The sequence below is a fragment of the Spermophilus citellus genome (assembly GCF_964194105.1).
Source record: "Spermophilus citellus genome assembly, chromosome: X".
Taxonomy (NCBI): Eukaryota; Metazoa; Chordata; class Mammalia; order Rodentia; family Sciuridae; genus Spermophilus; species Spermophilus citellus.
This window is the reverse complement of record NC_138190.1, coordinates 75,965,771-75,980,587: the sequence shown is the minus strand read 5'-3', so window position 1 is coordinate 75,980,587 and position 14,817 is coordinate 75,965,771. Positions and strand designations below refer to the sequence as shown.

At 39.0% G+C, this 14,817-nt stretch overlaps 1 protein-coding gene across 2 annotated transcripts in view; it reads right to left on the bottom strand.

Moving 5' to 3' along the window:
* MTMR8 (myotubularin related protein 8) overlaps positions 1-14,817 on the bottom strand; it is a 101,123-nt gene that overhangs the window by 45,083 nt on the left and 41,223 nt on the right. For both annotated transcript variants that reach the window (XM_081277810.1, XM_081277811.1), the window contains 5 exons: positions 12,186-12,343; positions 9,084-9,212; positions 7,815-7,949; positions 4,422-4,554; positions 3,037-3,146 (listed from right to left, as the gene is read on the bottom strand). In XM_081277810.1, coding sequence (XP_081133936.1) covers positions 3,037-3,146; positions 4,422-4,554; positions 7,815-7,949; positions 9,084-9,212; positions 12,186-12,343 — 665 coding nt within the window. The remainder of the gene's footprint in view (positions 1-3,036; positions 3,147-4,421; positions 4,555-7,814; positions 7,950-9,083; positions 9,213-12,185; positions 12,344-14,817) is intronic.

Below are 14,817 nucleotides of genomic sequence, written 5' to 3'. Positions count from 1 at the left end.
AAGAAATGTACAAGGTAATATAGCTAAATGAAATAGATAAGAAAGGAAGAAACAGTTTTGTAAAGAGCAAGGAGAATACTAAACTTTCCCTAGGCCATTTAGTTTGTGGCATGTAGGAGAATGAGCAACTTTTGTAGTAACAGTGCAAGAAAAGTTGTATTCCTGGAAGGGTAGTTAGGTTGTAAGAAAGGAGTTAAAGAAATCTGGAAACAGGCATCTCAGCCTTTTTAAAATTTTTAGTTCAGCAGAGACCTCCATTATAGGTATCAGAGGCCCAACAGTAGCAAATTATGCTCTTTTTAGGGATCCAAACAGACTGAACAGTAGACAGGACAAGATGCTCTATTGCATTACTAATGATAGAAACACAAATTAAAACATGATATAAAACTGATCACCTATCACATATACAGAGATTTAAAAAGATTAATGATTACCATTGCTGGCAACATTGAAAAATGGGTATGGTACTACATTTTCAGAGGCACTTGACCACACCCATTAGAATTTGAAATATTCATATTCTTTGACTAAGAAAATCTACTTCTAAGAATATTCACATATGTAAGGATACATGTTTAAGGTTATTTGGTGCAGCAATGTTTATATTAGTGACAAACTGAAAACAACAGAATTTTTAATTAATGGAAGACCACTGTAAATTCCCACAATGGAATATATATAGTTTTTGGAAAAAAATGAGGTTGTATTGACTGACCTGATCTGAAAAATGTTCACTATTTTTAAAGATGAAAAGGCAATTACAGAACAGTATATACAGCATAGTCCTATTTTTACATAGTAATAGTATATGTATGTATATTGAAAAACTCTATAGCTGTACTATCCAAAATAAAAGTCCCTAGTCATCTGTGAGTATTTCATTTGAATTTGCTAAAATTCATTTAAATAAAAAAATTCAGTTCTTCAATTTCACTAGTCAAATTTCAAGTGCCTAGTTATCTTCTGTGGATAGTTGCTACTCTATTAGAACATACAGAGCATTCCTATCATCACAGAAATTTCAAATGGATAGTACCAATCAAGAGACATACATATTAAACTATTAATAGTGAAATGTGTGATGTGGGAAAACAAATGGGAAATGTTTACCTTTTGCTATGTATTTCTGAAATATCAACTACTTTATTAGTGTGCACATATTGCTTTTTTAATGAGAAAAAGTAAATAAAAATAAAGAAAAGAGAGAGAGAAAAGTGGCATAGTGTATTAGAGAACAACAAGAAATCTAGCATAGCCAAGTTGGGAAAGATTGTGAAAGATTGGATAGCAAACTAGAGGCTTTAATAGGCAATAGAATAGAGAACCATTGGGGGATTTTCACCATAAAGTAACATAATCAGAAGTGTTGCAAATGACTTTCTAGATAATCTGAGGAGTAACTACTAAAGAAGTAAAGCAGTTAGGAAGTTATTATATTACTTTGGAAAGGTTAGTGAATGTGTTAGGTAAGGAACATATGTTAGAAGCATCTTTTTTTTTTTAAAGAGAGAGTGAGAGAGGGGGGAGAGAGAGAGAGAGAGAGAGAGAGAGAGAGAGAGAGAGAGAGAGAGGGAGAGGGAGAAGAGAATTTTTAATATTTTATTTTTTAGTTCTCGGCGGACACAACATCTTTGTTGGTATGTGGTGCTGAGGATCGAACCCGGGCCGCACGCATACCAGGCGAGCGCGCTACCGCTTGAGCCACATCCCTAGCCCTGTTAGAAGCATCTTTAATCTATAATGTTAATTGTAAAGAAAGGATAGATTTGAAACACTTTTGAAATAGAACTGATAGGAGTTGGCAATTGACAGATGGAGGAAAGAGGGAGAACTGAAGACTGATTGAAGTTTTAAAGCTTGGGATACTCTATAGGTGGCAAGGTTATAAGGAGCACAGAATAATTATGTAATCCCAAATCTATTATTGGTCAACTCATTTTAATTCAACCAATAATTTAAGGCTGGACAATCTATCAAATTGCCCTCTCCTCCATCATAATTTTCTTTTGTCTAATAAATTTGGTTTCAGACAGGGACTATAGATGTATGGTTGTAGGATATATGAAAAAGGAACAACATGAAGAATGTTTTGAATAGAGGGATTGAAATAGCCAAAAGGGTCACATAGTAAATACTAACACATTACAATGAAAAGTGCAGGCAACAGAACTAGGAAAACAAAAAGTATTTAAGGCAGTTAATTACACACACACAGATATTCATATTCATATTCATTCATTCATTCATTCATTCATTCTCTCCCTTTTTCATTGCTTTCAACTGAGAAAATGACAGCAGAGGAGTGAAGAGTCATTTTCTCCTTTCCTTTACTTTTACCAAATAAAGAGGGGTGGGGTGAAGAGGGAAAGTTTTCAGGTAGGAATATATAAAAGATAATTCAAAATGAGAAAATATATGCTTTGAATTTCCTTTTTTTTAAAAAAATCATCTTAAAAAGGCTGGGGTTCTGGAGGTCAGAAAATAAGTGGGTCAGCCTAAATGTAGGGTAACAAAGCCTGCCTAGACTGCATTCAGAGGCAGACCTATACAAAAAGAAGCCATAAAAACGTATGTATTCAGAGCTCTGAATACTCACAGATATGTAAGCTCTGCATTTATTTCACACTCACCCTTAACACAAAAACACATCAGAGAGTAACTGAGCTGGAGGGACTATTAAAGATTACCTAAGAATTTTAAACTGAGGTCTAGGTCTATGAACTCCCTGAAATTGAGGTCCACTTTTATATGTATAATTATATCTGCATTTTCCAGAGGGGGAGATGATCAATCTCATTCCCAAAGTGTTCTGTGGGCCCCCCGAAAGTTACACTAGATACTATAGAACCATTTTGTTTTATAGATGGAGAAGTGAGGCCCAGAGAGGGAAGAAACATGCCCAAGGGCAAACAGTTTCAGAGCTGAATCCAGAAACTAGATTTCTTTTAATATTCTTTCCACCATGGCACACTACTACTTCAAGAGATCCCATAATTAAAGTCAGTGCAAATTCTTAAAAGTCTTGATTATTACCTTTGTAATGAAAATTCCAGCATCCATAATAGCTTTAATGTGTCTCAACCACCCTGAGCTCTCCAGGCCACTAAGAAATTCACTCATTGTTGGAGTTTTCAATTCACAAACTAAGGTAGAAAAGGAAGCAGAGATTGAAATTGACAATCACCTCAGTTTATTCATCAAGAAAGGGAAGAAAGTGGATCCCCATTTTGTAAATGAGGAAGCTGAGGAACAGAGAGGTTAAATGATTATCTGGGAACCATACAGTTGAATCAGGAATAGGACTAGGGATAAAGTCTACCAGATTTCCTACCATGGGTCTCTGCTTTCCCTAGGTTTGGAACCTACCCTAAAACACTCAGAAATCTCTCAAGAAAGCCCAAAGTATGAGGCAATACCTACAGGAAAATACTCACATCTCCTTTCATTAAAAACACATTTGATCCCCATCCTAATCCCACCTACTCATCCTAATCCTATAGGCTCTTAACATCTGTCTCTACTCCTATACCTCCACCTACTTCTTTCAGCTCTGTGCTGTCTCAACAGGTTACACGGAAGGGAACACATTAATTTTTGTGCACCTTTCACTAGTTATCCAGCAGAGGGCAACCTTTTGCCTCAAAATCTGTAAAACAAAGTTCCCTTCAACAGAATGAAAACAGGAGAGAAACAAGGAAAACGGATATTCAATATTCTAAAAGGGACATAGACTGAGGAGACAGGATGTGATAAGGGTTGTATAGTGGAGAGGCCCTGACATACTGTATCAGTAAAAAACTGAAGAATATAAAGGAAGAACAGGTAGTTCAGTAAAGAAGGTAAGTTTTCATGATCTTTTCCTGAGTTGGCATATCACATCATGGAATTCTCAGTAGTGGTTTAAGAAGAAATGTTCTAAACTCAAGAATCTTACAAGGTCCAGCGAACCACCTCAATTCCCCTTTTGACACCAATTATTTTGCAGTGATGACAGATGGCCAAAATGTCTGATATCAGCATTTTTTCCCTTGGAGATCTAAATTCAACTTCTTCTTCAGCAATGATGATATCAAAATGATTCCATACAGATCATATGAGGTTACTTTTTTGCCTTGAGGACAATGAAATGAATTCCAAATTCATTCATGCTTATGTTGGTCTAACCACCCCTGAATACCAGCCTCTGTAATTCTATTGAGAAATGAGTTTAGAAATATCTCATTCCCCTTGCCAGACTAACACTGCTATAATTCAGTATTCTTTTAAGTTATGTCCATACTCTAGTTAAACATCTCATCACTTATTTACTCTGCTCACCTGCTGGCTTTTATGTTCCACCCCAAATCAGGAATGCTTTTTTTTTGACATAATAGTGCCAAAGTATGGCCTCTGGCCTAGCCAAGGTGAAATCCCTGTACCTTCCAAGAGTTTTTGCAGGCTGCTCCGCATCACATGAATGTTCTCAATGCCCATGAACCTGAAGCGAATGTTGGCATAGTTGTCTTCATTTTCATACCCCTTACCAGCTGCTCGGTTGGCCATGGCATTTAGCTGTAACAGTAGAGGGCATAACATAGCAGATAATGCCAAATGATGAAAGAGTGGGGTTCATCAATCTCAATACCTCATTCAAAACAGTTTTAAATCTTACATATTCTGGTATGGAGCGAATTTCACCATTTTTTAGACCAAGTACTTAGGTAACCGACTCACAGAAAGAGGGAAATTGAGGTTTTCTTGTATTACTAATATCCTACTTAAGAGATGAAGGATGTGGCAGTTATAAAGATATTTGATCTGAATAACTAAAATAATAATTTTGAGCTACCTATTACAAACAAGTATCTTCACAGCTGAAAGGACTTTAAAATGAGAAAAATGTAAAAATTCACAACTTTACAAGTGAGAAGCTATAGAAATAACTCTATGAATCTCTGGGCTAATCAATTTTTGATAGCTATTCTAGAAAAGATATCAATAACGTGGCTGTATAAGAATGTTTGGCAGTAAATGAGATTTACAGAAAGGAAATATTCATGCAGTCACTTGAAGTCAGCCAAAATACCTTCTATGATGATGACCATCTTAGTGATTTTCTGTTGTTTGCCAGTTTTCTTATCTACTGTGTATTGAGCATTTCAAGAGGCAGGAGGAGCATATACATGGACAAGGTATGATTTTTGTATTTATGGATGAAATGCAAAAATCTCACAGCAAAAACTATACACATTAGCAAATATAAAGGAAAAATGTGCAAAAGGCAGAAATGTGACAGTAACTTTGATCTTTTATCACTCTGGCAGTGTCACTGAGCTTTCATTAAATGACAGATGTCACAGGAATACCTGTGGAAGCACAAACAACAGCTGCCTAGTTGCAATGAATTTAGTTAGAAGTGATTCTTCAACAAACAAAACAATGATTACAGCGGTTCCTATCCAGGTATGGGTAGGATATCTAATGCAAATAGCTAGCAACACTGTGCCAGTATATACTCTATGGAAATATACCTGGCAGATTTGAAAAGAGCGAGGTATTAACATATTGATGAAGAGATGTTTATATATATATATATATATATATCACACATACACATGCACATATATGCACACACGTGTACACACACATATATATTTATTTATACACACACATATAATGTGTGTGTGTGTGTGTGTGTGTGTGTGTGTGTGTGTATATATATATATATATATATATATATATATATATATATATATATATATATATATATTGGTACTATGGATTGAACCCAGGGACACTTAATCATTGAGCCACATCTCCAGTCCTTTTTACTTTTTTTAATTTTTAGACAGGGTCTGTATAAATTGCTCAGGGCCTCACTAATTTGCTAAGGCTGGCTCTGAGTTCCTGGTATGTGCAAGATGCTGCTGTGCTAGATCTTTAAGTGCATTATCTCATTTGATTCTCAGTATAGCCTCTCATGGTAGGTACTATTATCATCACCATAAGAAAACAGGTTCAAACAAGTAAACCAATTTTCCTAGGATCATATGGATAAGAGTCAAAAGGCAGGAAGGATTTGACCCCAGGTTTGTCTGATTCCTAAGAATAATTTTTTTCACTACATCTACTGAAATTATATATTTAGGCATCTAGAAGAGAGAGATTTCCAGATATCTCTAGATCTGTTATTGCTTCAATTTTCTGGGGATGAAGCTTGATGATAAAGCACTTGACTAACATGCACAATGCATGCCCTGGGTTCAATTCTCAATACATATCTTAATTTGCTTGAATTTGAGAGGAAAATGGGACCTGCTAAAAGGGACTTTCTGGTGCTAAATTTTAACAAATCCTTCCAGTTTTAAAAAGCTTAGTGTGTTTCTTGTGTGTCTCCCTCTTGATAAAATATATATATATATATATTTTATTTAGATCTTTCCAATATCATAATGTCAAACATTTATGACTGAAACAAGACAGCAAGCTTTTGAGAAACTGAAGGGTGGTGCCTGAGCAGACAGGGAAATTATTTTCTTTCTTGGGTCCAGTCAGTCCTAGGTAGCTCTGGAGAACAGCCAGTGAGAGATCACAAAAATGGGACAAACAGTTGTCTAAGGTCACTATCTGGTTTCGTGCATGTCCAGTTGCTCAACTCTGAAGCCACAACCACCTGGCTTAGGCTTAGCTCTAAATCACTGATTTTGCAATCACTAGGTTGCAATTAAATATCCTAATCATGTACATTCCACACCTACAATTCTAAGCAAAATCATTTCTTTGGGGGTCTTTTTGTGAAAAGCACAACTTTTAAGAAAAGGGAATCTGTCCTTTACTTCTTTTATGGGGCACAATGAATTCCTGTATAAACTTTTACAGAACTAGACAAACTGTTGAAAGTCAGGGATTTAATGCAGAGAGGAGTTTAGGCTGATACTTAGGTTGATCTGAGGACCCCCTGTTCAGTGAAATTCACATTAGGGAAGAAGCCTGAGAAAACACAATGCAATAAGTCCACAGCACTGGGCTCTCAGGAAGATCAAAGGATTTTGCTAGGCCCATGTCCACTGCTGAAATCCATGGTGAATCTATGTCTCTGGTATTTTCTTACTCTATGGGACCAAGATCTAAACTGTACTTCATTGATTTGGGAAAAAAAAATTTAGCTAATAGTGCTGTGTGCTAAAAAATTACTACCACATGAGCTAAATATTTTTGTTACTCCTATAGCAGTCTGTGAATACTGCTTCTCTGGGGGACACCAAAGTATCATTAATACTATTATTAAATACTATTATTAAATACTATTATTTCCCAATAACAATGAAAGTGTCAACATATGGGGAGGGGATTGCAAGCAGCAGGAATATCAAAGAAGTCATGACAGATACCTTTGATCTTGCGTCTACAATGTAATATAATTTAATACATTATTTAGAGAAAGATATGTTGATATTACTAAGCCTCTGGTGTTTAAGTTGAAGTTCTTTCTCTGATAGTAAATTTAGACCACAGCAGGGGACTACTGAAAATTCTGGTTAAGGAATAGATTTAGTGAAAATGATGAGGAGATAGATGTCAATGAGTCTTCAACTCAGAATGTCAAATTGAGGTGACAATGCTAAGTTGTTCTAAGTAACTTCTCATAGCCTCATTTGACAGTGACAGGCTTATAAATGGAGCATCAATGGCTTGTGCAATGATTTTATATAATATCTGACACAACAAACCCACACACACTAATTTAACTTTCCCAGTAACATTGCAAGTGTCAATATACGAGAAGGGGATTGCAAGTAGCAGGAATATCAAAAGAAATCATTGACAGATACCTTTGGTCTTGTATCTACAACATACATAAACTGGCTCCCAGGGTTTGTTTGGCTAATGGCCTCTAGCAAGAGCTCATCATCTACACAGCGAGTATAAAATCCAGACAGAGGCTGGCTACAGCGGCAAATGGCAGCCTATAAGGAAAAAATGTGTTAGCCAAGTCATCACATCTACAGGTGATAAAAATTCTTCCTTGAATCTAAGTTTAGGGAGTAGAATAAGAGAATAAGCCAACTTGGGTTAGTATCCACAGCAAAGAGATGTGGTTCTAAAGCCTAGCTTCCACTGATATTGAGCTAAGCCTCCTGCCTCCTCTTGGCATGTGGCTATTTCTCAAACCAGTCTTGGCAAATCAGACTACAAAAAAATCACATCTCGAGTGTTTCTTTAATAAAATCCTATTCTTGGTACATAATGGATTGGTAATTTTTCTCAAAATGCCCATTTTTTACAGTTCCAGTAAAATAATCCATATAAACTAGAGGCTTGAAGCAAGGGAATTCAAGATACAACAAAGATCTACAGATTTAGAGAACAGGGTTCACTATTTGTAGAAGTTAATGCCAAAATCAGAGGGCTGGTATATTTCAAGTCATTTCAACAACAATAACAACAACAAAAACCAACATAGATATTTAATAGGAATATCTGGCAATGATTAGTTAATCGACTTCATTATACTTTGGTGTAGTTTTGAAGGAGTCTGTCTGTGTATTTTGGTAGTTCCATAAAAAGATACCAATTGCATTAATGTACTCTTTTGCATTTCAGTAGTTGCCTATTTGAGGACTTAACTATTTGTCTAACCCTAGATCTCAAAGTAACCATAAAAGGTAAGAATTATTACCACTTCCTACTTGAGGTGACTCAAACACAGAGGAGTCAAGTGGTTTCTTCTTACAACCTTAAATTACATGAAAAAGAATAATAAAGGGTCAAGGATATCTATATTCTAGTGAGAAGCCACAGTTCCCAAATATATCTCATATAACTAGTTACCTTTTTTTTCTGCAACATCTCACTAAGATGGAACCCACAGAAAACAAACAAAAGAACAACAAAATACCACTCAACATAGCCATGACATTTTACAATTTACAAAGTGCATATATATCCCCCCAAATGTGGCACCTTCAAAACTCTCAGAAATACTAAAGTTCAAAGAAGTTGGGTTTCAGGACACACAGCTATTAAGTGGCAGGGTGGGACTGAAACCAGGTCTTCTAGAGCAAAGTTTAGTTCCCATTATAGAAGTTTGCTTAACTCACATTGTTCTCTTTGTAGAGGTAGGAGAGCACAGGGACACGTTCTTTACTTCTGAACTTTGAACTTCCAACCACGGTTCCCAAGGTAACAGATTTAGGAACCACTATTTCAGCAGGGTAGGTACTGCATATCTAAAAGAAAATAAACTCAATACACACACACACACACACACACACACACACACACACACACACACACCTACACGTACATATTTTAGAATTTTCACTTGCTATTAACAGGCTGTAATTAGCATTCACTGAAGCATTAGCTGGCTGGGATTTACCATCCAGATTCATCCATTCCTCAGAAATAGGAACAAAAATATCCTAGTTATAAAAGTTTTTCCAAGTATGCTATTATTTTCCAGAAAGGAAAGTATAAACACATAAAAACAAAATCTACCTTTAGAAAAACCAGAAAAATTATAGGCAAAAACACACATTCAACCCTACTCTGAAATTCCTACATTTGCCTATCAGAATAAATGATATAGATAATAAATAAGTAAATTAAAACAAATAAGCTCAAATGTGGGGCAGACAGGTGGAGGAGGAGGAAATATTATTTATTCTTTCATAAACTGCATACTGAGTTCCTGGTATGCATATCTAAAGGGCCTTTAATATACTAATGTGGGGGTGGATGTGTTGACATTTTAGGTGTGACTTATTCTATAAAGAGATTAACATGTTTTCTGAAATTTATTAGCTTTTAGTGCTTAATTTTTTTCCAATCAGATATTATAATAGCACAGACTTAATGCAAAATTAACTCTGATCACTCCCCTAAGAACACTCCGAAATATTTAATAATAAATCTAAAAAAATAAAAAGACAAAAGTAATTTAAGGTAGATTAGATCAAGAATGCTCTACTTATGTCAGTGACCCCAAATACAGAATATTTGAAAAAGAAGTCGTTCTCTACCTGTCCCTTTTACCTGTCAGACTTTTCAGAAGCAGGTCACACAAGGAGAAATAAATGAAGCTGCCCTTTTGGCTCAGAAGGCCATGCACATCCAAAGGGCCAAAATGGATATTTCAGACTTATTCAGGAGACTTACAAACATATTTGAACTGCACAGAATTCACCCATCTGTACTCATTCCTGTAAAGCATGGCCCAAATAAGCCACTTTGTAAATGCGTCTGCTAAGTGACAGCTCATCATTATCATACCTAGTGAATATTTCAGTGTTGTGTTATCAGAAAACCATTGCAATTAGTACTTTATTCTGATAATAAAATCTGGAAATAATTTAAAGATCCAACAATTTAGGGATATCACTTATATACCAATTATTCATAGAAGGCCTGACTGCCATCCTTAGAAAGTCTTCCTTGTGATATTAGCTTTTGGTTGGTGCCCGGAAACCTGGATTTTGGAAGGTTGTCCACCATTCCTTAACTGGTAAGAATGTCATTGTGCCTAAACTGTTTGTATGAACAATGTGATTTATGTAGAAAACATGCTTTCTGTTATGGTTTGGATGTGAGGAGTCCCCCCAAAACTCAGATATTAGACAATGTAAGAAGGTTCAGAGGAGTAATGATTGGGTTGTGAGAGTTTAAACCCAATCAGTGAATTAATCCCCTGATAGGGATTGAGTGGTAACTGAAGTGGTAGGGTATGGCTGGATGAGGTGGGAATTGCTGTGGGGTTATGGGGTATATATTTTGTATCTGGAGTGTAGAGACTATTCCTCTCTGCTTCCTGAACTCTTTTCCTCCACCACATTCTACTGTCATGATGTTCAGCCTCACCTTGAGCCCTGAGGAATGGAGCCAGCCTTTTATGGACTAAGACATTTAAAACTGTGAGCCTTCAAATAAACTCCTCCTCCTCTACAATTGTTCTGGTCAGATCCTTTAGTCACAGCAGCAAAAAACCTAACTAAAACACTTTCCTATTGGGCATCTGAAATTTTGGTCTACATGAAGGCAAATGCAAGCAGCCAACCAATAGAAATCTTGGGCAATGAAGCTCTAATGAGCTTCCCTGATACACATGTGTTATAATGTATTGCTGGAGTACATTAAGTATATCTTATGTGACTCCACTGGGAAAGGACATTGAATGATTGTACTGTTTTCTCCATACTTCACCTTATGTTCCTTTTTCCTTTACTGATTTTACTTTGTATCTGTCACTATAATAAATCATAAAGTTCAAATATATGTTCAATCCTGTGAGTCCTTCTAATGGATCACAGAATCTGAGAAATGGTCATGGGAATCCCAAGTATACTCCTAGACCTCTATATTCAGCCCAGAGCTCTTTCTTCAGATACAGACACAAAGCTTAATATCAAAAACTAGATATCTTTTGAATCAACCTTGAACTCAAGTAAAAATCTGAAGATGTGTGTGTCCCTCTTCTTGTTGTCCTCATTTTGGCTAACATAATCACTACCTGCTTGGTTACTAAAGCCAAAAATAAGGAATCTTGGATGCATACTAAACTCCCATTCCTTTTTTCAACCACATTTTTACTCGCACCAGATTCTTTCAATTCTACCACTTAAATATTCATCTTTTAGATTCTTCTCAATTTGTCTAATTGCCTTATTTCATGTTCTTATCATTTCATGTATTACATTTTTGCATTCTTAGCCAGCAAGCCAATTCTCCAAACTAATAACAATAATTCCTTTCTAAAACACAAATATATTTTCATGCTCCTTTCTATATTAAAATATAGAAACTTCATGATAATTTTCTTCTTCAATATAATGTTCAAATTTCTTAATTTAGCCATGAAGCCCCTCATGATCTGGTTTCCTTTTTAACCTCCTTCCTTCTCCCCTTACATAAATTAGGATAAAGTTCCTTCACAAGGAAATATCCCAAAACATCAAGCAACTTCTGGCTTCCCAGGTTGCTTTTCTTTTCCCTCATCTACATTCCCATAGCACCCCTGTGCTTTAGACCAGGAGATCTCTGACTTGGTGCCTTGAGCACAGTATGTATCTAATAAATGCTAATTGAATGTTAAATGAAAAGGAGAGATTTTATAAGGGATTCCCTCTTTCTTTTTCAAAACTTCATTTGCTGATATTCTGCCATTTTAATTAAATGTACCTAAAGGAAAGCAAAAATCAAATCACCTCATAGTTTCTGTTGGCATCTGTTATGGTCCAATACCGATTGGGTATTCCCATTCTCTCAAAGTCTGATATTGGGTCAATCAGTTTCCATCCATTTTCCCTCATCTCTTTTGATGATTTGGGATTATAAGAGAAAGCATAAAGATCTTCAGGTAATACTGGAGAAGAAAGCCATGGAAACAAAGTTACTATAAATAAAACTGAAAGACCACCAAACAAGGCGAATAAAGATTACCTTTTCCCAAAAGGAATGTTTGTCAGTCCCAGAAAAGAACAGGACTTTGTGTACATGTTTGTCTTTATGCAAGGGATAAGAACTGACATATTGCTTTCGGTTCTTCTTTTAAAATGTTTTATATTTTTTGTCACCAGTAGAAAGTGAGAACTTTCTTTGGCTTACTATAAAAAAGAATGTCAAATAATAGACTGAATGAGGCTTTGAGTTTTCACATGTTAGGAAGGTAGTCCTTACCAAAAGTTTTAACTATTTGTAATTTCATGGTTTGTTTGACACATGCCACACAACATTAACAATTACACTGCATTCTACTTGTCAGGCCAACACCAACTTCTGGCTGATAAGGGCCACTTCTCCCTGTCAGTTTTGCTTCCTCCCTTCACAAGATGGGACATGCAGTCAATACTCATTTGAGCAATTCAGGTGACAACATCTTTCCCAGAAATATCAGAGCCTATCAGAACTTTATTAATTTCTGGGTTGACTGGAAGGTTTTTCTATCAATAAAATATCAGCAAATACTGAGGAATTATTCTGAGGAAAAAGAGAAGAAAATGGGAGGTAAAACTTAAGAGCATGGGAATCCAAAGACTAAAAATCAGAGGAGGCCAATAAATTAATTGCCTAAGAGTGAGGGCTGAGAATGAAAGTGAAGCTGGAAAAAGTAATGAAAATGATATTTTAAGAACTATGATAGCGTCACTGTGCGGGAGAAAGACGAGGTGAAACAGCTGAAGGCTATCCTGTTGGGAATTTCCAGTGAAATTGAGGTGCTCCAGAATCTAGTGGACGGATTTCCATTGCGCGAGGTTCGGCTGCGGGGGCTCGGTTGCGGGCGATTTCTCCGCATGGAGAGTCGCATTGCCTGATCTGCGGACTGCCCCGCAGCTGGAGTCTGCGGCGCGCGCTGGGAAGCGGCGAGGTGCCGGAGCGGGAGTGCAGCGATGAGGATTCTGGGGGCTCCTGCCAGTGGTGCAATGGCCGTGCTTAGTGCTGAGTTCCAGCTTTGAGACAGAGGAGAGAAGCGGTCCAGTTCGATTCTCGACACCGGTCGGACCATGGAGGAGGACAGCAGCTGCCATCTTGGAGAGCTGATGTAATCTTCCCTGTTTTCTATTGATCTCAGCTCATTCAGCTACGGAACAGGTGATTTCAGGCTGGTATTTGCCTGCGTCTCGCAGACAGATCGCTCAGGCTCGGGGCTAAAGAACCTGTGGAGAATACTCCTTGGGGCTCGCTCCTGGCAAGGCGTGCGCCGGGTTCTGAGCGGCCGGATTCTGGTTCCCCGGGCTGCTTTGGCCCAGGGCTGGGGAACCTGCGGAGACTGTGTGTTGACTGGAGCGTGCGCTGAGCTCGGGGCGGCTGGGCTCTGACTCCCGGAACAGTTTTGGCCTGGGGCTGGGGAGCCTGCGGGGACTGCGTCTTTGAGCCTGTTCCCAGCGGAGCGTGCACCCAGCTCGGAGAGCTTGGAGCGGCCGGGCTCTGGCTCCCGGGGCAGCTTTGGCCTGGGTCTGGGGAACCCGCGGGGATCGCTCCTTGGAGCCTGCTCCTAGGGGAGCGTGTCCGGGATCGGAGAGGCCAGGTTCTGGCTCCCGAAGCTGCTTTGGCCCAGAGCTGGGGAACCTGCGGTGACTGCTTCTCGGTCCGGGTCCTGCTGGGTGCTGTGGGGGCCGGGGGGCAGAGTGGAGCTGCCGCCTGCGCTCAGAGCAGGCCAAGTGACCCGCCGGTGTGGTATCATGACACCCCAACTGCAGCTGGGGCTGAAGAGAGTAGCTGCCCACGCCTAGAACAGGACCAGCGACCTGACGGCGCGGTAGCCAAGTCACCCCATTTGGAGTAGGGGCTGTGCAGAGCCGCCGTCTGAGCCTGCAAGGTAGGCAGACCTGCGACCCACTGGCAGGACAGGCCCAGTAGCCTGCCAGCGTGGTGGACAAGTAGCACCAAGGCAGTCACGTCACACTGGTTGGAGTGGGGGTGGAGCAGAGCCGCCGCCCGTGTCCGGAAAAGACCCAGCGTCCCGTTGGAGAGGCAGTCAGGTACCCCCACTGGGAGTGGGGGCTGAGCAGAATTGCCGCCCGAGCCCGCAAGGTAGGCAGACCTGCGACCCACCGGCGGAACAGACCTAGAGGCCTGCCAGCGTGGTAGACACGTCACACCAATTGGAGTAGGGGCCGAGCAGAGCCACCGCCCACATCCGGATCAGGACCAACGACCCGAGGGCGTGGTAGTTACGTCACCACAATTGGAGTGGGGGCAGAGCAGAGCTGTCACCCGCGCCCGCAGGGTGGGCAGACCTGCGACCGACCAGCGTGGTAGACAGATCACCCTAATTAGAGGAGGAGCACAGCCACTACCCGCCCTGCAAGGGAGATTTCCCAACTATACAAGAGCAAT